The sequence below is a fragment of the Daphnia pulex genome, chromosome 8 (genome assembly GCF_021134715.1).
Source record: "Daphnia pulex isolate KAP4 chromosome 8, ASM2113471v1".
In the NCBI taxonomy this organism is placed as follows: Eukaryota; Metazoa; Arthropoda; class Branchiopoda; order Diplostraca; family Daphniidae; genus Daphnia; species Daphnia pulex.
Window position 1 is genome coordinate 12528001 of NC_060024.1, and position 24123 is coordinate 12552123.

The 24123-nt window shown below is 42.8% G+C and overlaps 2 protein-coding genes and 2 long non-coding RNA genes across 12 annotated transcripts in view; 1 reads left to right on the plus strand and 3 right to left on the minus strand.

Moving 5' to 3' along the window:
- The window catches only part of LOC124199985, a 225479-nt gene extending 214537 nt beyond the window's left edge, over nucleotides 1-10942 (minus strand). Inside the window, exons 1-2 of the long non-coding RNA XR_006877114.1 lie at nucleotides 10651-10942; nucleotides 10204-10398 (exon numbers count right to left, since the gene is read on the minus strand). This is a non-coding gene — a long non-coding RNA (uncharacterized LOC124199985). The remainder of the gene's footprint in view (nucleotides 1-10203; nucleotides 10399-10650) is intronic.
- Nucleotides 88-9294, plus strand: LOC124199970 (homeobox protein Hox-B1a-like). Its single transcript, XM_046596046.1, has 2 exons — nucleotides 88-2103; nucleotides 7015-9294. The coding sequence occupies exons 1-2, from the start codon at nucleotides 849-851 to the stop codon at nucleotides 7533-7535; spliced, it is 1776 nt and encodes a 591-aa protein (XP_046452002.1). The 5' UTR covers nucleotides 88-848; the 3' UTR covers nucleotides 7536-9294.
- A 588-nt stretch (nucleotides 10943-11530) lies between the features above and the next one.
- Nucleotides 11531-14703, minus strand: LOC124199983. Of its 8 annotated transcripts, none has more exons than XR_006877111.1 (8): nucleotides 14588-14703; nucleotides 14293-14516; nucleotides 13920-14216; nucleotides 13111-13843; nucleotides 12815-13017; nucleotides 12454-12698; nucleotides 11915-12363; nucleotides 11531-11813 (listed from the first exon to the last, which is right to left on the minus strand). It is a non-coding gene; the product is annotated as an uncharacterized LOC124199983 (long non-coding RNA). The 8 variants fall into 8 exon arrangements; XR_006877105.1 differs by having other exon boundaries at nucleotides 11915-12366; XR_006877109.1 differs by having other exon boundaries at nucleotides 11915-12698; nucleotides 13111-13530; nucleotides 13602-13843; ... (1 more) ...; nucleotides 14317-14516; nucleotides 14588-14702.
- Nucleotides 14704-15160: 457 nt separating this feature from the next.
- The window catches only part of LOC124199990 (segmentation protein cap'n'collar-like), a 28982-nt gene continuing 20019 nt past the window's right edge, over nucleotides 15161-24123 (minus strand). For both annotated transcript variants that reach the window (XM_046596064.1, XM_046596063.1), the window contains exons 6-12: nucleotides 19243-19801; nucleotides 19040-19164; nucleotides 18872-18968; nucleotides 18516-18801; nucleotides 18098-18438; nucleotides 17622-17723; nucleotides 15161-17539 (exon numbers count right to left, since the gene is read on the minus strand). In XM_046596064.1, coding sequence (XP_046452020.1) covers nucleotides 16749-17539; nucleotides 17622-17723; nucleotides 18098-18438; nucleotides 18516-18801; nucleotides 18872-18968; nucleotides 19040-19164; nucleotides 19243-19801 — 2301 coding nt within the window. In that variant the 3' untranslated portion in view covers nucleotides 15161-16748. The remainder of the gene's footprint in view (nucleotides 17540-17621; nucleotides 17724-18097; nucleotides 18439-18515; nucleotides 18802-18871; nucleotides 18969-19039; nucleotides 19165-19242; nucleotides 19802-24123) is intronic.

Below are 24123 nucleotides of genomic sequence, written 5' to 3' on the forward strand. Positions count from 1 at the left end.
GGGAGGTCCTCTAGCGAGTCGAGCCAGTAGGCAGGCCTCCTTTCTCTCTACTATTATACACATCCACCCGTGTGTGTGTGTTGTGTGTGTGCATGTGTGTAGAGAGCCGAGTTTGCCCGTGTTCCTGCCCGCCTCGCACTGCAGTAACAACCAAACACCCACCCCATTTCCCCACCGAAGGAAAAAAGAAAAGAAGAAGAAAAAAAATACTGGCTGCTGGCCTGGCCCATCACGGCTGTTGGCATCTAGTACTCGGTCGTCGTAGTGTAACACGTACAGAGCCACGAGATAGAGAGACTTGACTAGAGTTCCGCCAACTATTTTTGTTTGTTTTTTCTAACCCTATGCCATCCGCTTCAAACTGACCAAACATTTTACTTCAATTCAAAAAGGCAAGAATTGCGCACACACACAAGTTGCGTCTTTTTGGCGACAAAATCAGATGAGGATTCGCTTCTTCTAGAGAGTGCGATGAGCCCGACCATCGGACTAACCATCCCACCACCACCGCTACTTCAATCTTGTTGTTGCCCGTGTCGTGGCCGCCGTTCAACAACCAAAATTTCGCAGTGAAAAAGCCAATTTCTTTTTGATTTGTTTCATTTCCCCCAGTTTGCCCCAGTCAACAATTTCGGTTTCTATATGAAGTGAGCAGTGTCGTCATTGGTGCAGCCCAAAAGTGTGAGAGTGACCCCTAATTTACAGTGTCAGGACGACAGATGATGTTACGTCATTGAGACGAGAACTCGATCAAAAGTGGACAAAAACAAAATTGGAATTTTGGGTTTCCTTTTTTGAATTTGAAAAAATCAAATTAAAAGACAAGAAACAAAACAAACAAACAAAAGATGAACGCCAACGTTCTTTACGGTGTTTGCAACGGTGACGGAGGCGTCGGCGTCGGTTACGGATCAGCGTCAAACTACGCGACAGATTTGGCCGGATCCGTCTACGGAGGAGTCTACGGAAGCGGATCCGTCAGTTCAAACAGCGGCGGAGGTTCGTCGGGCCAGGCCTCGACCCCGGAATCGAGCGGCCCGACGGGCGGCAGTGTTTTGGGCTCCGTCGGCCCGCCGCACTACCTGAGCCACCAGCAGCAGCAGACGCCCGATCCGCGAACGCCTCCGCTGACTCCGCACGATCAGCACACAAATTCCGGTTTGCTCCAGTCGGGAGACGTCGGCGGAGGCTCGGGAAACGGCCTCTCCTACACCAATTTGGACGCCAACGGATACGCCACGGCGGCCGCAGCTGCAGCGGCCGCTGCCGCCGCCACAGCCGCCGCCGCCTCCTACCACCTGAGCCCGCACAGCGTGGGGACGGGCATGGGCCAGCATTCGATATCTTCAGTGTCCGTCGGTAACAGCAGTGCCTACCAAACGGATTATTCCGGCCAGCACCACGGTTCGCCCAACCAGCAGCAGCAGCAGCAACATCATCAGCAATTGCACCAGCAGCAACAACAGCAACAACAGCACCACCACGCCCAGCACCAGCACGGAATACAACAGCAGCAACAGCAGCAGCAACAACATCACCACCATCAACAGCAACAACAACAACACCACCAGGTTCATCACCAGAGTCATCACGGACACCCACACCATCACCACTCTGTGCACCACGGGCATCATCAAGTCCATCCGGCCATGACGGGTCATGGCGTCGTGGTGGACGGCACCGTCGGAATCAACGGCCTATCAGCGGCGGCCGTCGCCATTCCCACGGGAGCGACGGCAGGTTACGGCTACCCGGACGTGACCCAGTACGGAGCCCGCGTCACACATCCAGCAGCCGCGGCGGCTGGCCATTTCGGCTCCTCCGTGGGACCGTACGGCGTCGGCGTCGGCGGGCCATCGCTGCGAGATCAATGCCAGGTCAACGGCATGCTCAACCTGGTTGGACTGGGAGCGGCCGCCGCGGCCGCTGCCCAGCACCCCGGCCAGCATCACAATCAACTCCAGGGGCAAAGTGGTGCAAGTGGCGGCGGAGGCAACGGCGGAGGAGTCCAGCCCAATCTCAACCACCCCGTCCAGCAACAACAGCAGTCCAACGTTCCCACCTACAAATGGATGCAAGTCAAACGGAATGTACCCAAACCTGGTACGTTTCTTTTTTAATCCATTCAATCATTGCATCCATTTGTTATTCCCAGCCAGAAATCTCACTAGGCCTATCATTTCTTTGAATGCCATCAACTTTGATTCGAGGCCTATCATTCATAGTTAAGATTGACCCCGACGGTCAAAATGAACCAAATCTTCAGCATCATTTGATTGTAGTCGAGTTAACTAGTTCAGACAAAAAGAAGGAGGATACAGCTCTAGATTCGAATCATTTAAAGAAAAATGGGTGCGGTCGGCGGTAGTCATGATCGCCTAGAAACGTTGGCCGCCCAAAAGGAAATAAAAAAGATGAAAGATGAGGAAGCCGCCAATCGGTCCCTGTAGGCCGGTCGTAAAAATAAGGAAAAACGGCCGCTCTCCTCTTTTTCAGAAAACGATTTTGAATGGAGAGCCGCGTCTAGCCAACCAGCACAGTCGAGCTTTCTTCCAACAACAAGGTAAACGCTTGTTGGACTCATGTTGGACATACTTCCATCCTCTTTTTCTTCGAATCAATGAGAGAGAGATAAGGGGATGCAGAAGATCATTAATCACGGCAGCCGCTCACTACCGTTGTGCGTAGGCCTAGAAAAAGCCACCGACTGGTCCAGCATTGGCCCGTTTTGGCCAGCCTTCTCTCTATGGTAGAGAAAAACGAGCCTTTAAGAAAACCAAGAGGTGCTGGCGGCCGCCGATCATAAATCACGTCGACAACAGTCGCCACTTTTGGGTTTATCATAAAAAGACACAACACTGTCCCCACTCAGCTGCAGCTATATTTCTTTTTTTCCTTTCTCATTCTTTTGGGTGGCTGCTCAAACCCCCCTCCTCTCACGAGCACCTCTTCAGACGAGAGGTTATTAATGATCTTCCACTTCGTGTGTGGGCCAGAGGGAAACAGTAGAAAACATTGTGTAGAGACGACAAGAGCATTTTTCGACGAGGCCTAATCGATCGTTTTGCCTGCGATTAGGGACACACACACACACAACTTTGGCCGGCCAATGTTGTTGTACAAGTCCACAGTTTAGTAGTGTGACAAGCCGCAAAACCAGTTCTCGATGGCCGCCATTATTCATCACATCTCAACACAAACAGAGCAGCTCAGAGCTTTCAGGAGACATATCGCCTGTTAGGAGCAACCAAACACAAGCTAGTCAATAAATCAAAAAGAAAAAAAGGCTTTCTCGTCTACAAACGATTCAACAGGAAGTTTCCCAGTTGTTCCTCTGTCCGAAGATAAAATCCAGGATTTCCTCGTCCAAACATTTGACCTCGGCGTAACACGAGCCCGTATTTATTATTCCAGCCCAGCCCAGTTCTCTGTGTGTGTGCTGCAAAGATCAATCCCGTTTGGCTTGTAAAAGAGCAGCAGCAGCAGCAGTCTCGGACGATATTTACACACTGGCACATTCTTCGCATTCGACGTGCGTATACGAGTACGAGGGCATACCTCGATGGGTTCGTCGAGACTCAGAGATATGTCAAGACTTCCCGATATTTTGGAACCTGTCCCAAGGAGTCGCCCCAACACATACGCGAGAAAGAAAAAGAAGAAAGGGACAACACCAAAATAGATAAAGCGATACTAGTATTTAGGAGGTTGGCTGCTGCTACTACTACGACATATAGGTAACCTTGTTTTCCAGCTAAAAATGTAAAAAAAGAAGAAGGACGGACCGTGTTTCTCTTATCTCTTATCGGGCTAGTTCGAACTGGTAGGCCCATTTCCTTCGCTCTTCAACCGCGAAGGGAAACGAGATAGTCGCTTGTCTACTGTGCCACCAGAGAATTAAGGTCCAACTGCGTATATAAAAGTAATTCGGAATCAAGTCGGCCGACTTTCTAGCGCAGCCAAATTCTCAAGGTATATACAGTCTATAATACTATACACATCGGCACAGAAAAAATTTCACATGGCTGGGAAAGTTCCTGCGGTGGACGCAATAACTGGCCGTCGGTTGTTTTCGGGAGGAATAAAAAAAACAAAAAATTGTGGAAGACCGTCGAATACATCATGGAATAACAAGCTATGGTATAAAGCACACCATATGGTGTGAGAGAATGGAATTTTAAAGAGCCTTCTTTTTCTTTTTACTGTGTTGTGTCATGTGAAGTTTGACACACAATTCCACCGCATTCCGTTCTATTTTTTCTCCTTCGCCATTTCCGTCGCGTTTCTCAGAAAACAACCCCGAAAGACCAAAGGAAGAAACACACACAAATTTTGATCTACGGTTGATGGTATTAGGCCGATTGCCAGTTGGCCAGGGCGACAATAACGTCCAGCTCTCTTTTGGAAAGTGTAAAAACTCTAAAGAAAATGGACACAGAAAAACAAAAAATCTTTAAAAATTTCGTCAACTCTCCCAGACAAAATTCTAATTTAAACTTTCCCAACCAAGGAAAAAAAAACTCAAATCAAAATTCCACTGATGGCAAAGAAGAAAAAAAACCCCCACATTAGTAAAACGAAAATTATAGAAATAAAAACCCATCCAAGTTTAAATATGTAGAAAAGAAAAGAAGACGAGCCCCAACGGTGGCGCGGTAGATATTATACCCAATGTACCGAGCGACCCCCTGTGATCTTGAATTTCATTTCAGAATTTAGTTTTTTTCTTCTTCTTCTTTTGGGGCTGTGTTTAATTCCTTTTTACAGACTGACGGTAGAGAGAAAAAACTCTTTTTCTATGATTTTATTTTTTTTCCAAGTCCAAGTCAACTAGGGGAAGAAAAATATCTCCCAGAGAAAAGGAGGAAAAGAAAAAGATCCATCACCGGCATCAAAGAAAAGACGCAGCAGCACACGCACATATATACAGGAGGGGATTCGATCCACCCACTTTGCATATACGTACACTCGTGTGTGTGTGTGTGTGTGTCTCCTCTATCCCATCGACCAACAAAAAAGGCAGCTTCTTTGCATTTTGTATTCAAATTCATTTCCATTTTCATCTTTTTTTTTTTTTTCGGGTAACACAAACTCCTTTTGCGACCGTAGGCTAGTCCGGCTACACACACACAAAAACCCAGACAAAGTCTGTACATTAAAAAAGGTTCCAGTCTACAACTGGGGGAAAAATACAAAAAACAAGAACTCGCAAGTTGCCAAAGTTCTTATTAGATATCAAACAATTCCGTCATTGTTGGAACAGCTTGAACAGATTTCGCCCTTTTATTTTGGGAGAGAGAGTTCAGCTGCAGATATATATCCGCAAAAGTTATAGGCCTCTGACTTAATATTATGTGTGGCGCAGCTGTGACGTTCCGGTCAAACATTCGACGCTATTTTTCCTGTTTTTTTCTTGTCGGTGGGGAGATTTGTTTTTAAAACACGGAACAAAAAAAAAAGAGGAACATCTTTTAACAGGAGCAGCACGAGCTGGCCACAACAAGCAAACACGAAAAATACGAGAGGGGAGAGAGAGAGAAAGTCAATGGAGACGTCTGGTCTTACTGTGCACATAGAAACGAGCAGAAAATTTTGACCGAGGGTGTAAGAAAAAAAAAAAATTTGACGCCGCTATGCAAACAGAAAAAGAAGCAGCTCGTTGCGCATCCGTCGTCAATGACGACGTCCGTGACGCGACTCGTACAAACAAGAAACCAGATCGCCCCTCACAGTTTAGGCCCGAAATGTTCACTATGACGACTTCATTTCCCCCTTTGCGGTTACATTTTTTTTGACAACCAGGCCCTTAAAGACCCACGGCAGGATCGGCTTCCCTACTAGACTGCTGTGATGGCCTAATACAGTACCCATCGAGTTGCGCAGTCAATTTGACTCTCATTCGATTTAATCGAATTCTTTCATCTATAAACTTTCAAGGCGCTAGACAACTGCAAAAGGAAAGTTCAATGCGGACCCAAATTAACGATAAGTGCGGCTATAGAGTACAGATCGATCCTTCACTAACGATCTAAGTGGAAATGCTACTTCTTATAGGCCCTCTCCAAAACTCTTCCATATAAAAAGCGACAAACTTTTGGTGCAAAGACTACGACTAAAGGGGAAATTGAAAAGGAAAAATAGATATGGCGACTTGTTGCCTCTTGCTGTCCTCCAAACAACATCATCACCCGAGAGAGAGAGACAGTGAGAGGGATCTCTCTGTGGATCCCATGTTGTTTTGGCCGTTGTAAGCAAAGAAAAGGACGGAAGGAAGGAAGGAAATGGGTAAGGAATGCTATCTTCTCTTTTCGGCTCTCGCGGGACTCATCCTTCATGTTGTAACGTCGGGTTTCACTCTACCTCGCGGAGGGAAAACAACTAAACAAAAAAAAAAGAAGATTCTTTTCCGTTCCATCGTCGGTGATATTACGCAAGCGCACAACTTTCCTATTGCTGCCACCCCCCAAATCTAACGCAGTCAAATAGATTTTCTCTCTCTCCTAGTCCTAAAAGTCTCTAGAGGATGACGAGAATAAAATAAACCTTTTAGTGTTGGGTCTATTCTCCCATTCGTTCTCGTTTTCAATCAGAAAAAATAATAATAATCGAAGACAAATTCTTCAAATTGTTTTCGAAAATAAGATAGAAAAGAAAAAAAAAAAAAAAACAATTATCAAAACGTCCGGCAAGGTGATTTTTAATCAGCAAAAGAACCATTGATCATTGTCCGTTGGTGATGACGCCAGATGCTTCAATTCGATTACAAATTGACGCTGAATAATGTATATTCCGTTTTTGGTGCTATATAGAAGGAATATAGGACTCACTCAATCTCTATCGCTACTAAGCTTATACACACAACACATTGTATTTTCATATTCCTTCTTCTTCTTCTCAATCTATCCTGCGTGTGCTATATTTGCTAGCTCTCAACACCTACAAACGAAGGGACTGGCCGGCCATTGATTGATTTGTTTGTTTCTTTTCTCCCGTTTTTTTCTTTCTATCAAGCAGCTCCCAGACCAGAGTACGGATTTGGAGGTAGCAGTCCAAATTGTGGCAACGGAGTCGGCGGACTCGGGGGTGGAATGGGCGGCGGTTTGCCCGGTTTAGGAGGCCTCGGAGGCGGTGGAGGAGTTGGGAGTCCAGGCGGAGGTGGTAACAACGGAGGTAACGGTGGCAACGGAGGCGTCGGCGGTCTGGGAGGACTCGGCGGTGCCAACAACACGGGCCGGACCAATTTCACCACCAAACAGCTGACCGAGTTGGAGAAAGAGTTCCACTTCAACAAATACCTGACGAGGGCGAGGCGGATCGAGATCGCGGCCGCCCTGCAACTCAACGAGACTCAGGTCAAGATCTGGTTCCAAAACAGGCGGATGAAGCAAAAGAAACGAATGAAGGAGGGACTCATTCCGCCAGAGCCGACACTTTCGTGCACTTCACCCTCGGCTCCATCGCCCGTCACCGATTCCGAGAGCAACGCCAGTGGCGGCGCACCCTCAAAGAGCGAATCACCGCCTACGCCTCTCTAATCCCAACAAATATTCGATCATTTTTCCTGTCTGTTTTTACTTTTTTTTTATTATTATTATTATCATTATTTTTCTCAGAAAATAATTTTTTCTTTTCAATTTTTCATCCACGCACCCAAAACAAAAAAAAATCAACTACAACATCAAGAAAACAATATATAAATATATAATATAAAAAAAGCTCGACCCATTCACTAATTTCCTCGTCTAATCCAAAATCTAAAAATAAAATTCCGCACACACAAGACACACCCGATCCTGTTTTAACCATCGCCTCCCTTCCCCCGGGAAAAACAATTTGAAAGGGGGAAAAACATCACACACACACATAGCAATGAGATTCCTAAAAAAAAGTTTTGCAAAAACCTCCTTTATTTCTGGTTTGGGGTTCTTATTTATTAATTTGTACCGGTATTACTTTCGTGAGAAAACAACAACATTTAGCTGAAAAAAAAAATGATAATAACCATCGGTTCAATCTGTTTGAAATCGATTAACATGCGGAAAAATTCCCAGATAAATCAAACCTATACGATCAACACTTTTTTTTTAAATTTTAACTTGCATGTAAAAAAGAAAAGAACAAAAAACAATCCTAGTCTTTTGGGGTTCACCTTTCCTCTTTTTTTTCTAAGCTCCTCCTTTTATCTTTTCGAAATTTTACGGCAAACAAAATTCACCCACTCAAAAACACTCAAACTTGTACTACCCTAAGATGACGATAAAAACAAAAAGAGAAAAAAAAATCTCCTTAAACTGGCTAATAAAAATAGATAAAGATATCAATTGTCGCAATCTCTTTTTTTAAGAGATTTGACGCAGTGAGATGTGATGTAAAAGTTTGTTGTTGATCAAACAATGTTGATAATCCATGTGTGCACGTACTATACATCCATCACCGAGAGAATCACCAAGCGAAGAAAATCCATCCGGTCTTCACCTCCCCTTTGTGTTTGAATAACCAACTTATTGAATTAACAAAATGATTTCTTGATTCAAAAATCAAGAAATCATTTGAGGGAAAAAGAGTTTTTTTTTTTTTCGTTTCACTTCCCGCACTATCAAAAATTGTGTCGCTATTCGTTTCATTTTTGTCACATTTTGTTTCGTTTTCTATTCTAACCGACTGCCCTGTGTGCGCTTTAAAAATATTTTATTTTGTGCGATTGCGTTAAAATAACGTAACCAAATACTCCCACCCCCGAAATCACACCAGACGAGATATTATTCATTTATATCACAAGAAAATACACACCACGAACGGTGAACAGTTGACACATTTGCAATCGTCCGCGCGTAAAAAGTTGAGAAAAAAAATCTTTGTAAAACATTTCACGATTTACGATTGGCTCACTATAACTAAAGAGATTAAAGAGAGAATGAACATTCCTTCTATATATTTGCGTGTGTATGTGTGTTGGTTTAAATCCGCCGATGATGTTATTCAACTATTTGACACTCACACAAAGACGAAATTTAAAAAAAAGTTAAAAAAACAAAACAAAAAAATATTTTTCGGTTTAAATAAAAAAATATTTCTTTTTCCCTTTCGTATACCCCTGTGTTTTTACAACTTGTATATAAACTGATATTATCTTCTCCTCCTTCTCTTATATACAAACAAAAAACTCACATTATGTACCGTATATGTATCATGATGTATGTTGTATTATGATGTAATGTATAACAAAACATCCAAGCCGGTATTATTATGTATTATCATCAAGCGAGATAGTATTCATTGCAATGATTTTTCTGATTTCAGTTTCATTTAATTTTTTTTTAAACTTAATTTCGACCTTTTTTTCAAACGGATGGAAAATTTGTGTTGAATTTCATGAAAAAAAAATGAAAAGGGTAAAAAGAAACGTAGCACACGTGAGAAAAATAAGAGAATGAAGCGCACCTTTTGTACATCTCCTCCTGAGCCCTTTTTACATCTTCCCCAAAAAAGAGAAAAAAACCAAAATGAAACACGAAAAATCTAGATGATGAAACCAACAAACTGACAACCAATTTTTTTTTTGTTTCTTTCAAAAACAAAAAACCAAACAAACAAAATACACCGTCTGCATCTGTATGATTATTCAAAAGAGCTATAACGGTTTTCTGTGTCGTTGATTCCTATATCAAATCGAGCGTATCAAGAGACGGTGGAATGAAATGAGAGAGGAAGAGCCCAGCAGTATAGAACTCTCACTACCTACAGCAGATAGAGAGAGAGTTGTTTGATTGATTGGGCAGGATGAGAGGCCAAGCAACAAAGCTGAGCAGATGAGGGCGACGACAAGAGGCGCAGACAGACCAGAGAAAATGAGAAAAAGAATTCGATTGAAAATCAGGATTCCCATTTTTTTCCATCAACACAAAGATGTTCGACTTCTTCCTCTTCGCCCTTTTCAAGACGATTTAATGGCTAAACCAATTCGTCATCCGAGGTGTCAAACCCCTCGACCAAAAAGAAAAGAAAAAAAAAACCTTTTTTAGATCCACCCTCTTCATCCACCCAATTGAAGACCATCATAGGTTGACCACCTTTCAAACCCAACCAATAGAGACAAACAAGTGATAGCATCACGGTTCACTCTCTATTGATACGAAGCGATCAAAAACTTAACTGAATTTCGATTCTAAGTCTACTACTATTATGGGAGGAATAGGGACCTACTTTTTCTTTTGTGTGTTGCTGTTTTTATTAGTCAGAAGCCGCAGCTGAGAGGGTCAAGAATAAAAGGTCAGCCGCCATGTTTGGTTGGTTGGTCGGCTGCTGCGACTATTCTTCTCCTCGGTGTTGTGCGGGAAACATGCAAACACGCCAAGAGGTTCAACGCAGCATTTCTCTTGTCTGTTTGCTGCGTTAGAACTGCAAAATGAAAATATACAAAGAACATAAGAAGAGGAAGAAAAAAATGGGTTGAGAAACATACACACACACACACAACATGCCGGTATTATATCAAGTTGATCGACATTTCGCATGCGTTTGGCTATACGAGCAGCAGCCAAACATACACACCGCCACCAGCGTGTGTTATTATCAAGGCTAGAGTACATTTCACGTGTTCATGTCGAGCAGTAAGAAAGAGAGGCTTGGCAAATAAAAAAGAAGACTCACTGGGTTATTCTGTTTGCTGGTATAGACATCTTTTCTCGATGAAAATGATGCTCACACAAAATGGAGGGAAAAAAACTAGACCACGAGGTACTCCCATGCAAGTCTTTACACACACACACACACTAAAAAAGAATACGACACACACGCCCTGGTCTGGAATGTTCACAGAGTTAATGTTAAATTGATGTCACACACATTTTTCGATGAAAAAATGATTTTGTACCCTTGTAAAACGTAAGCATTTGTTCTCAAAGTTAGGCGATACACCACTACCAGACCAGTCAAGCACGTTCGGAAAACTAAATAAAATGGTTTCAATGACAGCGTTTCGCGATTTGTCATAATTGCCCTCATTAGCAATTAAAAGAGAAAACTCGGCAACTCAGCCTTTTTTGTTTTCAACTTTTTCTTTTCGAAAAAGAAAAACATCAAAGTTATTTAAAAACCATTTTCAAGGTCTTTTTTCGTGTCTAGATCTAGATCAAAAACAGGGAACTGGTTTGATATTTTTTCAAAGTTATTCTGATTTCTCTGAGAGGTCTTTAGAAAACAAAACGAAAACATGGCGTCGATTTCCGAGAGATTTACCCACGGTTCACGGAGTCTTTCTCACGCGAGTTCATTATACTTGCACATAATAATTCAAACTTCAATTGAAAGCAAACCACGCAGATTGTGGGTTGATTGTGCCTCCTTTTTTTTATTATTATTTTACGAGATAAGATTTGAATACGAGTTGACGATACGACAAGATGGTGAGGAAGAGATTCGACTTATTCGGCCAAAATAATGACGAGCCCTGAATGCTATACAGTTTGATAGTATCTTACACATGCACACCATTATCAACCATCTCCCGAATTTGTTGGGCCAAAAGGAGTTCGTGTTTGACTGACTTTTCAACATTTATTAGCCATGGAACTTGACAATCTTCTTTTCATTTAATTTGAAAGGTGTTAAAAATGAATCTTTGAAATCTGATCTAAATGTTTATCGGTATGTAAGAAAATGGAATTGAAAAAAAAAGTGTTGATGACATTTTTTGTTTCGTAGAGGGGGGACTTTGTGTGTTGTCTGCGACGTTGACAAAAATTGGGTGCGGCTTCCGGATTCCGCCAACTTCCGGACATACATCCAAGGTATCCGCCTATGTGCACGTCAGTCTAAAAAAGTAAAACCAGAAGAAGACAAGGGAAAGAGAATTAGGAAAAAACAGAAAAATCTGATGCTGCTGTGCAGCTGTAACATTCGTCCAACATTCCACCTGATTCCGCTGTGGTCCTGGCGGAGGAGAGAGAGAGAGTAGCTGTCAGGTTCTGAGGGAAGAATTTTCGGATATTTTCTCTTCCCAATAGGTTTAACATTCTTAGAAATGCGGGAGAAAATAATACACAGCACAACAGAAAAGAAGAAGAAATTTCATCGCCGTTTTTGTGTTGAAGAAGGAACCAAAAGAGCAGGGAAAAAAGAAGAAGAAGAAGAAGGAACTTTGCTGTGTGCTCCGTGTGGTGGTGGTTGGCTTGGTTGGTTGGTGATCCATCATGGCGGTGAAGGCCCATGATTGCAAACGGTCATCCTATATCGTCGTGGCCTCGAAACAAGTATTCATGGAGTCTCTCTCTTTCTCTCTGTGTATATATATTGTATACATACATACAAGCACTCTGTGTTGAAAAAGAGTGCCAGAAGCCTTTTGGTTTTTCTCTCTCTTTTCTTCTTTTTGTCGAATTTGACGGAGGGGAGGAAAAAGAAAATTTTTTAATACGTGTTTTTTACCTAGCTGCCTCGAGTTTGGATAATTACAATGCTCGACTCTTTTAAAAACCAAAATGGGTTTCCCCGTATTCTTTTTTTTTGTTTTGTTTTCCCGTCTTCTTCTGGCTGTTGTTGTTGTGTTCACTCGGCTCCTGCGGCGATTCCCTCCACCATTTTAGACGAAATCGACCGTAAGTTGATGACGATCAAACTTTATTCTCGTCGTGTGTGTATAAAAACTTAATAAAAACCTGTAAAGTCTGGGAGGTGTGGATCGAAACAAGGCCATCCGTCTGAGGAAACGTAATGAGCCGTTATCGTTCGATTACATAGACGCGGCGCCCAATAATCAAGAAAAATATAGACGAGTCACGTTCGAACAAATATTGTTTGGATTTCCATTTCGTACCGTATTCATTTCGACATTTTGGGTGGAATAGAAACGTCAAAATCGGCCGGCTGTCTGCGTCCGCAACTGTCGTCCCTCGTTTCCTCAGTCGGGAGATCTCCGTGGTCGATTTCCCCCCTCCTTTAGCGTAGTAAGTGTAGGTCGGCCCATCCATCCATCCATCCAGCCGAGCTTTTGATACTTTTACTCGTTGACTGCTGCTGCTGTGTGTAGAAAAATAGGGAATCGTCGAGTGATAAAAGATAATATGATCAAGAAAAAGGAAAGAGAATCTATAGGCGGCTATACGTACTAACCATAAGAGGGGAAAGCTATACAGTGAATCCACACACACACATATATCCAAGTGTATAGAGAAGAGAAGGGGAAAGAAAAAGAAGGTCTGGCTGCTTGTGTGCTGTATCTCTTTTCTATATGCACTGTGCTCTAGAGCTGCTGGAGAGCTGGTTGCCCTGTGGCCCCTTCGGAAAAGGTCAACGTGAGAGAGTGAGCTGGAGCTCTGACAAAGACGGATCGGGCCGCGCGTCTAGCGCTCCGACCGTTGTGCAGCTTTCATCGGGGGAAAACTCCTCATTTCCTATTCGGGAAAAAGAAGAAGAAATAGAAAATGAAGAAATAGAGAGAAAAAGAGTAAGGCCCTTTTTTCTTCTTCTTCTTCCCCCGGCCGTCGCTTACGCCGCCGCGCACTACGGATTCTCTGCCGCTGGAAGGAAGACCTTAACATAGCCAACAAAAGAAAGACTAGCCGGAGTTTGAGGAGGGGGGACGATTTTTAAGGAAACTATACAGCGCAAAACCAGCCTGGATGCCTGGAATCTTTCTGTTTCTCTTCTATTCTACCGAGTTCTGTTATTTTGTTGGGCGCAACGAGACACATCCTTTCCGGAATCATTCCGCTCAAAGATCCATTGCAGAGTTGCAAACAAACACACACAATCGGAGGGAAGAAAGAGACATCCTTGCAGCATCAATCCAAACACAAACTCCATACTATTTTCAGCTGACTTGTTTAGTAGAGGCTTCTGCCATCTAGCGATAGACAATAACATCAAATACGAAAACTTGAAAATGGTTCCAAATTCAAATCGTAATAATTTTTAGCTACCTGCGTTAGGTTTTCGATCTCTTTTTTCATATTCAATACATAGTGCATGCTTAAACAGCATCACACTTGGTCTCTGAATTCCGAATTCAAGCAAAGTCAACACTCACAAATCACAATAACACTGTGTCATTGCTTGTCATAAAAATAGCAACCAGAATAAAGTTTAAGTATTTTACCTGGAGGTCTAGTAAGAAATAAAAGAATCATTAGAAAGATAATAATATACAATTGTGGCAAAAGAACCCTAAAATGTTATACTCCACTAAAATCCACTAAACCTAAACCAAGGGTCGGACACTAAAAAGAAACGTCAGGACATCTATATAGTATATAATTGCTATATGTTCATACCATATATAAGACAATAAAGTACCTGATTCATAAATTTGTACAATACCTATGGGAAAGATCCACCCTGTTTTATCATTGATGGTTAAATATAACTTGATTTGACTTTATTATCTAGCTTGATGGTAGCACGTAGTAAGAGAATTTCACTGTTTTCTTAGATCTCAACACTCATTCCTGCTATCCTTCTAAGATCTACCAGCTCGTTCAAGTGATTTTACAATGGCCACGACTTAAGGTCCACAAAACCTGTTTGAAAGTAGTTAAACAAATATGGTGCTAATAACTAGAAACAGTTTCGTCTAACCTAGTTTACCTACATTTCTTGATTGATCTCATTCATGAAATTGTAATATATCTTGCACATTGTTAACTGAATGTAAGTGAAAAACTTGTAACATAAAAATGACAGAAAACAAAACAATCGCCCACTAAAGCCATCTAGTGCGGAAAAAAAACAAAAAAAACTTAAGCCATCTAGTATGACAATTCGTCAACTAAACCAGCCGCAGTGTATACTGTAGTATAGAAACCTTCGGGTAAACGGGGTAATTCGGGTAATTAAAAAATAATATAATAATATATTCTGGTTGCTTTTGAAATTAATCCTTTATTCTAAATACGGTACTTTCCCTTCGTTTAGCAAAAAATTGTTTAATGAATCAATTTAAAAGAATAATCAGAATAGCTGAATAGGGGCGGCTACAGACGGCCGAAAGAACGACTGAACGAGCATAGGCAATCGACCCAAATGTCTCCATTCACTTTAAAATTTAAATTTTAAATGTTCAAAATTGACAATAAGAGAATGCCAGATAAAACTAATTGATATTTAAAGTTATAATAAGGCATTGCATTCATTCCATCCGGAAAGAGTAAAAAAAGAAACAAAATCAAGCAAAACTGTTTTCCTTTGTATTATTTAGATACGATTGTTGCGTATGCCAAAAAACAAAGTTAATGCATTATAAAGGTATAGGATAAGAGTAATGGACAAATATAATAGTCGAGCACAGATTCAAATATTTGATACAAAACAAATTACAGACACGTTAGGCTGTTTACAATTGATTACTATGTCATTTTACTCATTTATAGTTGTAGCCGTTTCACCTTACAGTTAACTGTTTTCTTTAAAAAAAAATTTTTTACCGTGCTACAAACTCGTTCACGTTTCTTTTTCAAATCACCGGAAATAGCGCAGAGGAATTCCTACGTGAATATATATGAAACAAACTAAACAAAAAATCAATCCCTCTTCAAATTTATCCGACAAAATTATTTCCCGTCTTCCTAGTTAGTTTTAGAAGTTCATATTTCGAAATAACGTACCATTTTTTTGTTTAATAAAAAAAAAAATATTGAATAATTCCTCGGTAAAAAGAATAATTTGAATGAGGGACTCGCAGCTTTTCTCATATTTTCCCGTCAACCGGGAAACGAATGCATGAACGGCGGATTCCGCCCACGTACAAAGGAGCGAATAAGCACCACAAAATGTGAGGAATCCAAACAAACGGGAAAAAAATGAAGAATTAAAAAAACGTCATTAAATGAAATGATACACACACACAGCCAGGGGATGCCAGAGTTAAGGACGATACGTCATTCGAATTATTATTATATTTATATATACTGTATATAAGGCCATCGAAGTGAGCGCGGTATATAAAGATGAACGATTCTTTCTTTTCTTTTTTGGAGGGCCCCTCTAATTGAATGAAGACAAGCCACACACACTCACACACGCATACACACGTGATGGGTACGGGAGAAAGAATAGAAGAAACAAAAAACCCGAATGGAATTCAAAACAGAAAAGGAAGTGGAAGGGCCAACAAAACAAAATAAACTGAAAACAAATGAATGATGATTGATGAAAAAAGAAAAAAAGGACTTCTCGTTCCTCTCTATACGTGAGTGTGTAAGTGTATAGAAAAAGCTCGTGTGTAAGTTTCTTTGATAAATGTAGTGTACGAACACGAGCAGAGCCGCGTGAGCCATCTGGATGGAAACACAGCACACACACACACCACCACTAAGATTCCTATTTACTAGTATCACTGGCAATCCATTGTTTGTATTCGTTTTTATCCAGGACCAAACAATTCTATGGGATGGGATACAAGAAACAAAAATAGAGCCCCCGGTTATGTAATGAATAAGGATCGCTATTTAGTTCGTTCAAACCACGCAAAATGTAATATTCACAAAAATCTCCCAGCTGTCGTTTCTTGTTTGTTTATGTTTATGTTTGTTTTTTGTATTTTGTTTTTTTATTATTGTTTTTGTTTCGTTTTTTCGTATTTTTTTTTTAGCAGTGGAAACGAATCGAGTCAAGCAGAGAACAAAAAGACTTCTTCTTTTAGGCTGCTGCCGTCTTAGTGATCCGGCGTTAGATGGCGTTCAATGATCACCAATCCATGCATTTTTTTGTGTTGGGTAATGGGGTAATCTCCCTCACTTTGACATCAAGACAATTTAAGGCTCATTCTTCTGATCTGGTGTTTTTCTTCGAACTCCGTGTAGAACTGCCGTACTCGACCCACCGCCAACTGGGCCACCGCTTGCGTTACCCACCATTTGGGCGGTCAAGGAACTGGGATCGATCATGACGGGACGATGTTGTCCGTTACTTGTGCTGCTGTGGTGATTGTGTAAATGCTGTTGATGATGGTGTTGATGGTGGTTCAATTGTTGCTGGATCGGAGGCTGAGGATCGATGGTGGAGCCGCCATTTGCCATTGCCGTGGCTCGAGGCACCAGCAAGATGTTTCCGTCAGCCGACTGCTGTAAACTGTACTCGTACGGGCTGTAGGGCTGGCCGTCAGAATCGCGTAGCGACTGGAACACGTGACGATACAATTGGGCAAAACGATCCTTGATGCGGGTCTTCTCAGCGGAAAGGAATTCGCGCTCTTTATTGAGCCTGATCTTGCGTTCGCGAGCTCGCTTCACTTCATCGGCGAGCGTCAAGATCTGGTCCAGCTTGCGCTTGCGACAGTTCTGAGCAGCCACCTTGTTCTTACCACGGCGGCGGATGTCGCGGATGAGCGACAATTGCGGCTCAGTCAGGTCGTACTTGCTCAGTCGCTCGTTGAACTCGTCCATGGGTAAATTGATGATGTCGTCGACCGTCATAGGGATGTTCATGGAGCGGGCCCGTTTTTCATCCCGCGAGTACGCTTCGCTCTCCGAACAGGAGCCGCTAGTTCCAGCTCCCGGCGTCGAAGCCGTATCACTCACGCTACCCCGTAAGCTTGATCCTGAAGCTACCAGCAAAAATAATAACAAAAACCAAATTTAATTCTAGTCCAGATGTAATGTATCCATAGTAAGCAAGAAAATTATTACCTCTATGCTTATCCCGACTGACAGGTCTTTGCGACGTTCCACTGGCTTCCGAACCGAGTGCATAAGTATGATTATGATGGACGTGGTCCATACCTCGAACATCTGCACGATCGAAAATAACAAAAGAAATTAAGTATTAATTGTGTGTGGATGTGATAAAAAAAGGCGGATTTAACGCATGCATCCTTAATTTTATGATCGAGATTCGAGAATTAAACCATACCCCATCTTGGCCATCTAACGTTATAACTTATAATATATTAAAACAACATACGGAGTACCGTTCGCAAGAACTGTAATATGCATTTTATATGTTTTCGAGGTATCCGAGTTGATTGAGAGCTTCTTAAAAAATTCAGTGGAGAAATACTGGACAGATTGCTTATCAAACAAAAACTACCGCAAATATGCATGCACTCCAATTTCAAAGAAATCGGAGAATTTTAGAGAAAATCTGAATTTTATTTGGAACGTACCATGCGGATGCGGAGTGTATTCCATGCCGCAGCCGTATTTCAAATCCATCGAATTCATGCCGCTGGCGCTATCGAGCGGAGTGGAAGGATGCGAATAAAGGGAGCCTCCACTGGCGGAAGCGCCACTTCCGTAATCGAACTTGGCGGGCGAGCCAACGACAGTCACAGCGGCCGGCGAACCGGGCAAGTCGCTCTGGTCGTGAAACACACGTTTCCCAAACATCTGATGCTTCTTTTGGGCAACAGGTGTACCGGCAGAGCTTCCTCTTCCACTGGTTGACGCACCTTCAAGTCCACTGGATCGACCACCATATCCGTAATCGTAATGGCGATATTTAGCACTAAAAACAAGAAAATAATTGTCAAGTCAATGAAGATCGGATGAAAATAAATGAATTTGTTTCAAACTAATCTTTACCCAGAAGAGTACTCCATGCCGTAGGCTGATCCGGACGGCAAAACGGCGGTGGCTCCGGTTATGGACGTGGTGTTCGAATCGGTGGCATTGGATGTATCGATCCAGTCACCGTCCGAAATGGATGGGCCTCGTTCCGAACCCATTGAACTGACAGCGCTGTCACTGGTAGAATCAATCACCGTGCTAGGAATCACTGACGAGACCGCAGGATTACCACCGTTGGCGGAAGTCAGACCGACTGAGTGATTTACTGGTTGGTTATCAAGCAAACGAGGAGTGTACATGGCTGTGAATAAGAAGAAATTTTAAAAAAATTAAGACGAATTTTCATAGCAAAGAATGGTTAAGGAAATTACTGTCGGTAATGGCCATATCCATCAACTGTAAATCATCCTCGTTGAAAATGGAAGGAAAGAATCCGTCGCCAGTTTGGTTTACTTCGCCGGTGTTATTCTGTGAATTTTGAAATCAATAAAAACCAATTACGTTTCATTTTCAAATGAATCTTTTACTCATTGTTTTACCTGATAATACAAATGCATATCGGCGGTAGTTTCGGTTTTATAAGGAACAGCAGTCTCCATGGTGTCCGTGCTGTTCGTCAAATTCATCGAGGTTGTTACAGCAGAGCCCAAAGTCACTCCAACGCCTATTCAAATCAAAATTAAAATTCAATTAATGTGTTCTCATTTTCTGGCAACTTTTGACTGCTTGTTGGATGGCTTACCAAGACCGGGGCTGGGGTAGGATCCGTTTCCGCCTAACTCGGTGAGGGGCGAACCGATAGAAACATTTTGGAGGAGGGCAGCTCTTCCGCCTGCATCCACAGCGGAATTGGGATAGACGGGGGTGGCGGCCGAAGTGAGTCCGCTGTAGCCATGATGGTGGTGGTGGATGGTAGTGGCGGTGCTGGAGGCTGGATGGACACCGTAGCCGTGGTGCGTGTGGACCGGCGAGCTGTTGTGGTGGTGGTGAGGATGGACAGAGCCGTGCGGCGAATGCGGATGAGGATAACTCGGGTGGGCAAACGCCGGATGCGGCGAGTGGGGATGGTGTCCAAGGGTGTGCATGGCATGGTGCGGATGACCAGGATGGTGGGGGTGGTGAGTGTGGTGAACAGCATGCGGATGGTGACCGCTGTGGTGGTGATGGTGATGGTGGCCCGGATGCGAGCTCAAGTTGGCAGCTGCGGCAGCGGCAGCGGCACCGTCCGGCAGGCTGAGGAAGTTGGCCAAGTCCTGCCACCGATGCTCCATGCTCATCGTGCGCATAAGAGGCATGCGCACCTAAAAAAAAATAGTAAACGAGATATTATTTTCACATTCGACTTTTCACAAACCATTCGAAATGAAAGGACTACATTTGCCCACGCATTAGAAACTCTAGTTTCACATTTGATTCGTTACAAAACAAAAAATCAAAAAGACTTGACTCATTATTTCCATTTCGACGATTACCAAATTAGAAAGTGTGAGGAGCTGCCTCCTTCTTTTGATTTCTTTCATCTTTTGACCCCACTAAGAGACGTTACAACATATCTTTCTGAATCCACTCGCCACTCCCGCCGGGACCGTGCCCCATCTGACAGGCTAACGTGAATAACCCGTCACCGAAAATGGACAAAAATTGCCTCCAATAATCTCGAATAAAAGAAATGAAGAAAGAAAAAAAAAAAGGAGCCTGTTGCTCTCTCCAGCCGTGTCTCGTTATTTTCCCCTCTGTTTCTGACAGAGAGAAGGAGGTTAACGCAGCGGGGAGTCGCACGTTTTCTTCTTTCTTCTCTCACCGCGAAGAGCCCCTCAAGCCTCAAACCCTGTGCACAATGCAACAGCTGAGGGTCTCATGATTACACGATAGAGAGAACAGTATAATGGGGATAGGATTCCGACAACAACCAACGGCCAACGAGAACCCCCAAAGGGGCGGACCCTCCATGTCACATTATGAGGCTCCTTTTTCCTCTCTCTCTCTTCTATTTCTTGCGCACATCGTGCAGTGTGTGGTTGTGTGTGTCAGGAGCCTCAAGCAGCGAATGGTGCGCTCTCCACAAACACCAGCAGATCAACCCGCCCCTTTTCACTCCCCTCCTACCCTCATGCTCCTACACACAACACGTCAGACCAATCTCCGACAGACCCCGATTCGCTCAACCGCCCCAATAGCCAAATCATGAAAAAAGGAGAAGAAACGGGGGCTGGCAAACAATGAAGAAAAATTCATTTTTGTTGTCGCTGGTCGCTGTTCGATAAATACAAATTTACAAATAAAAAAGCGCGAATAGATCGTTATGAAAATAGCGGGAATAGCATTTAAAATCGCGGATACAATAGAGAGTGGACCACACGACAGAAGGAAATGTATACACAGGGATGGAAAAGAATAGAATCGCAGAGTCGTAACGTAGCGCTTGCTGCTGCCTAGACAATAGATCCAATAGGACGGCGGCGGTAGGAGCCCATCAGGGCGGTGTGCGGTATCCTTTCGGAGTACAGACAGAGCCGACAGTTACGTCAGCAAATATCGAAAGCTCGGTGACCGCAAATAAAATAAATAAATTGAACAACAACAGGCGACGGAGGGGGGAAAAATCGCCCTGGACTTTCCCAGCGGTCAATCCATTTTGTGGTGTAAAGGAATTTGATGGCATTTAAACTCAATCAATTTGACTCTACTATCTGGACGATTTCAGATCGATCGAGAGCCTACATAAGAGTTAGCCGTCATGAATCGACATGAAATCCGAATCGAAGGAGGGGGGGCCGTATCCAATTCCATCACATGATTTTTTTTTCTTATTTTCTATTATTCTTCTTTATCTTTTTTCAACATTTTTTTATTTTCCATCTCTCTCTCCCTTCTTTCTGTTGATTTCATTCTTGAAAATGTCAGGCGGAAAGCGTGAAGGGAAGGAAAAAGTGCTGAATAATGCGAGTTTCCTTCCAATTTTGTTTTTCCATCTCGTGTTATTTATTTATTTTTTTTTACTCGTCTGTCTTTTTCTCTTTTTTGTTTTGTTATTTTTTTTTCTTCTTTCCTACCCGCTGCTTTTTTTTTCCTGAGCGAATGCAAATAGGATTCACCAAAAAGGGGTTGCGCGGGGGCCGGCCGTCCAACCTGGAATCAAATTACATCATCCCGCAATGTGCCGTGTGCGTGAGCAACGGGGAACCGCATCAGACCAAACAAACGCCTATTATATACCAACGCGCCAGTAAAAAAAAAGTTAAATAAGGAAAATATAAATGGAAAAAGAAACGAAGAAGAGAAATCGTCAACGAAAAAAGAAAAAATGGTCGATTCTGTCAATATTGACACGGGCCGCGATGTATATACAGTCGGCTTGGGAATGAACAAGGGACCTGTGCAGTTCCCAGCTGGTTTCCAAAAAGGTACACACAACACAGAACCCACACACACACACAATCCTCGAGAAAAAGAAAAAAGAATCGAGAAAATTAAACTCTACATTGATTCTTGTTTATTCTTCTTTTGCGCAACGACGACCGCGTCGAGTACAAGATCACGACCCAATCGGCAAACAGACACAACTTTGTGCCCAATTCTATTGAAAACGAACTTCACGCGAAGTTTCAAGGCGGCAAGGCGGCCTCAAGGTTCCCGAATGTTCGTGCAGACAATAGCCAAGGTTCTAAGGCGTGACCTACTTCAAATCGTTCGTATCATATGCAAAAAAGATAAAAAATGAGGCCAAGATCCAATGCAACGAATCGATCGATTGTTACACTCGATGTTTTTATTAAGAATTCAATAGGCGAATTTTAAAAATATTCCGCCGTTATCTGACATCACTCCTTTAAATGCCTCAAGGGCTATCCGGAGTGATTATTTTGCCATTAGATATTCAACGTCAACAACGAAAATAGCGACAACAGCAGTCAACTCTTCAAATATGCCCAACACATCCAAAAAAAGGAGAAGAAGATTCTTCCTGGCGAGTCCCCTACAATTAGCGTGTCCCTCGCTTATTCCCTCGCTCTTCTCAACTTTCATCGGAAATTTGTCCTTTTTCCCCCCCAAAGTCCACCTGAATGTCCACCATTATTGACACAATGCGACTCCTCCTGTGTCCTCTTCTTGGGATTCGGCCATTACCACACGCCGGCCTACTGCTATCACAATTGACACTTCTCTTTTCCGACCCTTGGAAGAAATACGAAAACGATGTCCTACCTGGCAGATAGTGTGTACATTCCACATTCGAGGAAACGTTGGGAAAACTCTTCAAATTTCGACAATCAAAATCATTTGAAGGGTCCTACGAATTTTGACCTAACGGATACTCATTTCCCTTCGAATTCAATCGCTCAATTGATGCAACCAAAACATTTACCCTAGTCTATTTTTCTTTTTTTTCAAAGTCGGTTGTTATGTTTGGAATGACCGCTAGTCGCCGAAGCGATAGGTAAAATAACAAGAACATTATTCACAAAGCGGGTCGGAATTACAAGAGGCAAAAGGCCTGTGTGCTGTGTTACTCCTGCTGGTCCCACTTTTTCATTAATCAAGAAACTTGTCGAAGCCCAGGAGGGAGAAAAACAAGAACAATTTTACTGGACCTGAAAAGCTTCGGAGCCGAATAAGAAAATGATCCCAGCAAGAAAGAAGAAAAACGACTTGGAGGATTAGTTTTTGAGAGGGGGTGAAATGGGAGGGGGGTTGCCGAAAAGGAAGGTAGGCGCGGTGTGGTGAAATTCGACAGGCCACAAACGAAGTCACGGCCGCAGCTGCACGACCAGCCCAAAATCACCCACCCACCCAACCAGCCGAAGAGCCAATCATCTTGTGTATGTGTGTGAGAGAGTCTACAACAAGTCTACCTTCGGGGTAGATGTAAACTTCATTAATTACACCACCTTCCCATTTTTCTGGTTTTCCTTTTTTATTTTCTTTCGATGCGCAGCGCACGTCTGGCCGGGGGTCAAAACACAATGGGCGGTCGGGATTTTTCCTTTTTTTCCATCTCCCAACCCAAAAACAAAAACAAACAACAGAAAACCAATCGCGTAGGTTCGACTTGGCTGTTGGCCGGAGAGAAGAAAAAAAAACCCACTCGATTATCAATTCCTCAAGTCCGAGAGAAAACTTTAAGGTGAGGAGAGAGAGAGAGCCCAAGCGAATCTAACAATAGACACAGCCCAGGGGGTTTCACCTCGCTGTTCTAATCTCTTCCTTGATCCATAATCTCTTGCAGCAGCATGCCGCCAGTCAATAAAAAAAGGAATACAAGAGATCTACATTCTCTGAATGACCGAAATTGCAATGATCTCGTTGGTTAGATAGTAACCGAATCGAAATTCAGCATCATACGAGTTAAAAATATAACTTCCAACATTTGCTGTCGGCCAAGTTTTCTCAAGCTAAACGACAAGAACACAAAGATGACAACAACAAAAATAAAGGTAAGAAGAGAGTCGGACCGACTAGCGACTGTAGGACGCCAGGGGTAAGGACCCAGGCACCTTTGAGGCGAGCTGGTAGACCGCCATCACGGCGATGCTAAATGTCTTTGACACGTTGAAGAGACAAGGAGAAATTGGTAGAAAAAAGAAACACAAACACAAAACAACCAAAGGGAAAAAAGAGACGA

Coding starts and splice junctions, on each gene's coding strand:
- LOC124199970 (XM_046596046.1), top strand. CDS start 849: ATGAACGCCAACGTTCTTTACGGTGTTTGCAACGGTGACGGAGGCGTC. Junction 2,104..7,014: donor ACGGAATGTACCCAAACCTG/GTACGTTTCTTT, acceptor TCTATCAAGCAG/CTCCCAGACCAGAGTACGGA.